This window comes from Echinops telfairi, unplaced genomic scaffold (genome assembly GCF_000313985.2).
Source record: "Echinops telfairi isolate 266 unplaced genomic scaffold, ASM31398v2 ScPeMD7_2;HRSCAF=8, whole genome shotgun sequence".
NCBI lineage: Eukaryota > Metazoa > Chordata > Mammalia > Afrosoricida > Tenrecidae > Echinops > Echinops telfairi.
The window spans coordinates 14,836,755-14,840,806 of NW_022103898.1; the positions used below are offsets into that span (position 1 = coordinate 14,836,755).

A 4,052-nucleotide genomic window follows, 5' to 3' on the forward strand; every position below is an offset into this window, starting at 1 on the left:
GTGCGTGTGTGTGTGTGTGTGTGTGTGTGTGTGTGTGTGTTTGGAACCCCTGGTTTTTCACTGTGTGTGCGCGCGCGCCTATTATGGTGGGGGTGGGAAATGACCTCTCTTTCGAAGTCCTCCACAGCCATTAGGCTTGATTTGGGCTTCCAGGACAGGCTAGTTCTTAATTGTTGCATGTCCCCATTTTTCAAGAGCCTTTTAGTCTGTGGCCATGTGGTAACTTTCACCTCGAATCTTTCCTTAAACCCACTAGGTTTTTAAAACGACATGAGTGTAAATTTTAAAAATTCCTTTTTTAAATTTCATTTCTTATTCATTACTGGATATTCACAGCTGGAATCTTTTAAATCTGTATTAATCATGGTAAGCCGCTACAACTGATTCTAGTGCTATATAATTAATACCACCATCACAGATATTATTCACTCCTTGAAATATGCCTGCACATGGCGCCTGCCCCTCCCTCCCCCTCTCCCCTCCCTTCCCCTGCACACACATACACACACACACACACACGCACACGCACGCACGCGTGCGCACAGCCGCACACCAAACTGCCATTCTCCAGCAGGCCTGTTTCTGGAGCCGGGAGATGTCAGCCTGCCGGGCGGGGTAGGGGGAGGAGGAAGAGGCGGGGCTCCACTCTGATTAATTACCTTAGGCATTCAGGGGTGGGGCTTCCTTCAGCCATCTGCCTGAGATATGGGAGGGAGCTGGAGAAAGAAGGAGGGGGAGAGGCTGCCGGAGAGGAAGAGAAAGGAAAGGAAGAAACCCTAGAAAGAACGGGGAAGGAGACGCTAAAGGGAGATAGATACCTACGGGGCCGAGTTAGGTTGGGGGGCGGGGGGCGGAGAGGAAGGGCTCTGGAGGTGTGCCCCGGCAGGACAGGTTTGAAGGGCTCATCACTCACCCCGCATCTCGGTTTATGGAGAAGAAGAAAATGGTAACTCAGGTAAGGTCCGTGCTTCCTCGGCGCGGTATTTCTGTGTGTTCTGGGATGATTTCCCCCCCTCCCCCCTCGTCTCTAGGATCTGCATAGAGGTTTGGGGCATGGTATAGCAAGCAGGGTTTTGTGATTTTTCTCTTCCTAGAAAAGGCTGGCTTTATTGTTAGCCACTACTAAGTGCGAGTCTGTCTGTGTCTGCATCGAGTCCGTGTGTGCGCGCGCGCGCGTGTGCGCTATGTATCCATATCCTTTTTCTCCCCCTCCCTCCCTCAGCTCCATAGCTGATTCCTGTTTCCTGTACTGTGCAGCTGTAGCTCAGGAAAGGCCCTGTGGGGATTTGTCTACCTCTTTGTCTTGGTTCTGAGAAGAGGGAGGGGGAGAAAAGACTGCAGAGGTGGGAAGGGGTTCTTGCAGACTGCCAAGAAGAGGGGAGAAAGATCCACTCCCTCTAAGAATTGTCGAAGAACAATTTGCTGCCTTCACTCCTGACGGCTTCTGAGGACTCGAAGGTTAGGAGCGAATGTTTCCTTTCGACGGCTTTGTTCCGGGGAAGACAGTTTTCCGGAGGAGCCCTCAGAGCATCCAGGTGTGGCCAAGGCAGAGAGCCTGCTGGAGCAGGAGCCTCAAGGTGTAAATGACAACCACTCGGGCTTTAAAAGGCATTCGAAGGAGCAGGAGTAGAAAATGGAAGGAGTCTCACAGTGCCTCTTTGGTTATGCTGGGCAATCGAATCCACATTTTGGCAAGTCATTGCTGACAAATGGAAAGGCGAATCTTCGTCCTGGGCTCCCAGGGCAGTGCTGGGTCTCCTGCTGGCACCCTTCTGTGAACTCCTCTTTCCTTTCTTCCTTCACCTCCAGGAGGAGGGCAGGATGAGGCTGTGATTTATCAATCCCTAGTCACCGGCATTACAGGACCTGCATGCCCTTTAGTCCCGAACTCAGTCAGGGTCGATTGCACTGGCGACTTTTATACTCGATAGGGACATTTCATCACCGGACAGTGCTTTCCTTTTAAGGAGCTTGTCCTTTTTATTCTCCCTTCTCCTTCCCTCTGCCAGTCACCGCCGGGGGGGGCGAGAGAGTGGGCTAGCTCCTAGGGTAGCGGCCTCCTTGCAGGAGCTGAACCTGGGTTCCCTTAAATGTTATATAATACCCCCCCCCAGTGCTCTTTGGAGGGAGGGGGACCTCGAGGACACTCCCCCACCATGACCCAAAGGAAAGGGGAGTTCTGAAGAAGATACCTTTCCAGAGTGATCCCCCCGCCCGCCCAGGTCTCAGTTTGGTTATTATCTAGAAACCCCTCCCTCTTTGGGAAAGTGGAGACAACCAGGCTTATTCTCTCTTCAATTTCTTACCCTCTCCTCATCAGTCTAATTAATCAACTCTTTTGAAAGATCGCTTCATTATTGTTTTTCCAAGTTCCAGAAAAGAGGAAACCAGTCTCTCAACCCTCTTTGATGCTTGGGCGATGACACCTGGTCACCCTTGAGCAGCTTTCATTACCTGGCAGTCTTCGTAGTCAGCTGCGCTCCTCTCTCCCGCCTTTGACCAGTGGCTTGGCAGCTTCTGGACTTTTCCTTATATATGTGTATGCAGTTGAGCCAGGGAAAAGACTTGTCCACATAGGAATTTTTATAAATTCCCCTTGCAATATTTCCGCTTAGGGTCTAGAGGTGCTGGCAAGGCTGTAAGCATTTTAGGATGCACCTATTTATGTGTGTACACTTAATATTGTGATCTTCATAATCAGTACTATATACCTCTAATTTCTTGAATGGAGCAGATGAGAAAAATGGAAAGAGATTTGGCGGATGGGGTGGGGGTGGGGGTGTATGTGTCTAGGGATTCTAAGATAAAATTGCCCTGGATACGACTGAATTAATGAGGAAAGAAGTAACTAGCTTTTCCCCTCTACCTGAGTTAACACAATTGGAAAGTAGGGAATATCAAATTTGTGAGTTTTCAGCATTGCAATGTATTTGTTTTGGTGTGTCCAATGTGTCTATGTAACATACACTGTAGCAACTCGCTAGATGGAATCTTTCATTAGTTAAAAAAAATTTTTGAAGTATTTTAACCAGTCCCAATATTTGACAATGACCTATCATTTAAGCTTTCTGAGTACAAAGTGCCTGCACTGCCTACGGTTGGATTAGCAACGTTAAAATGCTGTATTGGGCGATTTCTTGCCTTGCCTGGCATATTAAGAATGTCTGTGCTCTCTCCATTGTGTAATGTAGTTTTCTTAGCATCTTTAGGCCTTACCTTTTCTCCAGCCCCTACTAGCCATCACTCAGTCAGTGCCAGAAGGGCTTGCTATGGGTGTCATGTTCGTCCTGCAGTGTTAGATCCTTATTGGTGTTTGCAGCCTGTGCACTCTCTTACACGTGCTCTAGCTTTATAAGGCCTGTTTTGTTTTGATTTAATTAGTAAACTGCTCTGTCATTTACAATGAGCAATCAGTGCTTAGCTCTCTCTCTCTCTTTTTTAAGGCAGATGGCAATCTAATCAAAATATTCTATTACCATAGATATGCTTATGTAAGACATTTATATACCTTCAGGTTTTTCTGTGTGCTGTAGGAATATTTCATAGGACATGCCCGCATATTTCTGAGACTATGATCCCAAGTACTGCAGCTGCTCGGGCTTATGAAAATGACAAAGAAGGAAAAGCAGAGACATTAGTCTCATAATTTTTGTAAAATCAGAAAGGCCAAAGGGCAAATGACTTATACTCTAATTAGTAAAAAAAGATGACTGTAATTTCCTGTCGAAAAGGCCTGGAGAGGAAAAGAAGATCGCGAGTGAGTGTGAAAGGAAATGTGTATGCTCTGCTCTAGAGTAAGACAGCCTGGCTCTCTGGAACACAAAGCCCTCCCCTTCTTGGACAGCTCAGTGCTTTGCTGGCATTTTCTTCAGAATCTGTTTTCCATCAAGCCCAAGGAGAGGGTAGGTGTTAGGGAAAAGGGAGGTTGAGAAGGGGAAGGGGGTTGCTGCTCCTTTAAACGTGCGGAGCCCATGGGGCAGCAGGCCTGCAGTGTATTCTTCTGTAATGAATCACCAGTCCCATTGTCTGCTCTCTGCCCTCTGCCCTCTGCC

General features: G+C 47.9%; 1 protein-coding gene across 17 annotated transcripts in view; it reads left to right on the top strand.

Annotated features, from left to right (window-relative positions):
• RBFOX2 (RNA binding fox-1 homolog 2) overlaps positions 1-4,052 on the top strand; it is a 215,200-nt gene that overhangs the window by 125,999 nt on the left and 85,149 nt on the right. The window contains exon 1 of one of the 17 annotated variants that reach the window (XM_045291767.1): positions 800-955. The exons of the other annotated variants lie outside the window; for them this stretch is intronic. Coding sequence (XP_045147702.1) covers positions 929-955 — 27 coding nt within the window. The 5' untranslated portion in view covers positions 800-928. Of the gene's footprint in view, positions 1-799; positions 956-4,052 lie in introns of those variants that run through there. 17 annotated transcript variants of the gene reach the window in all.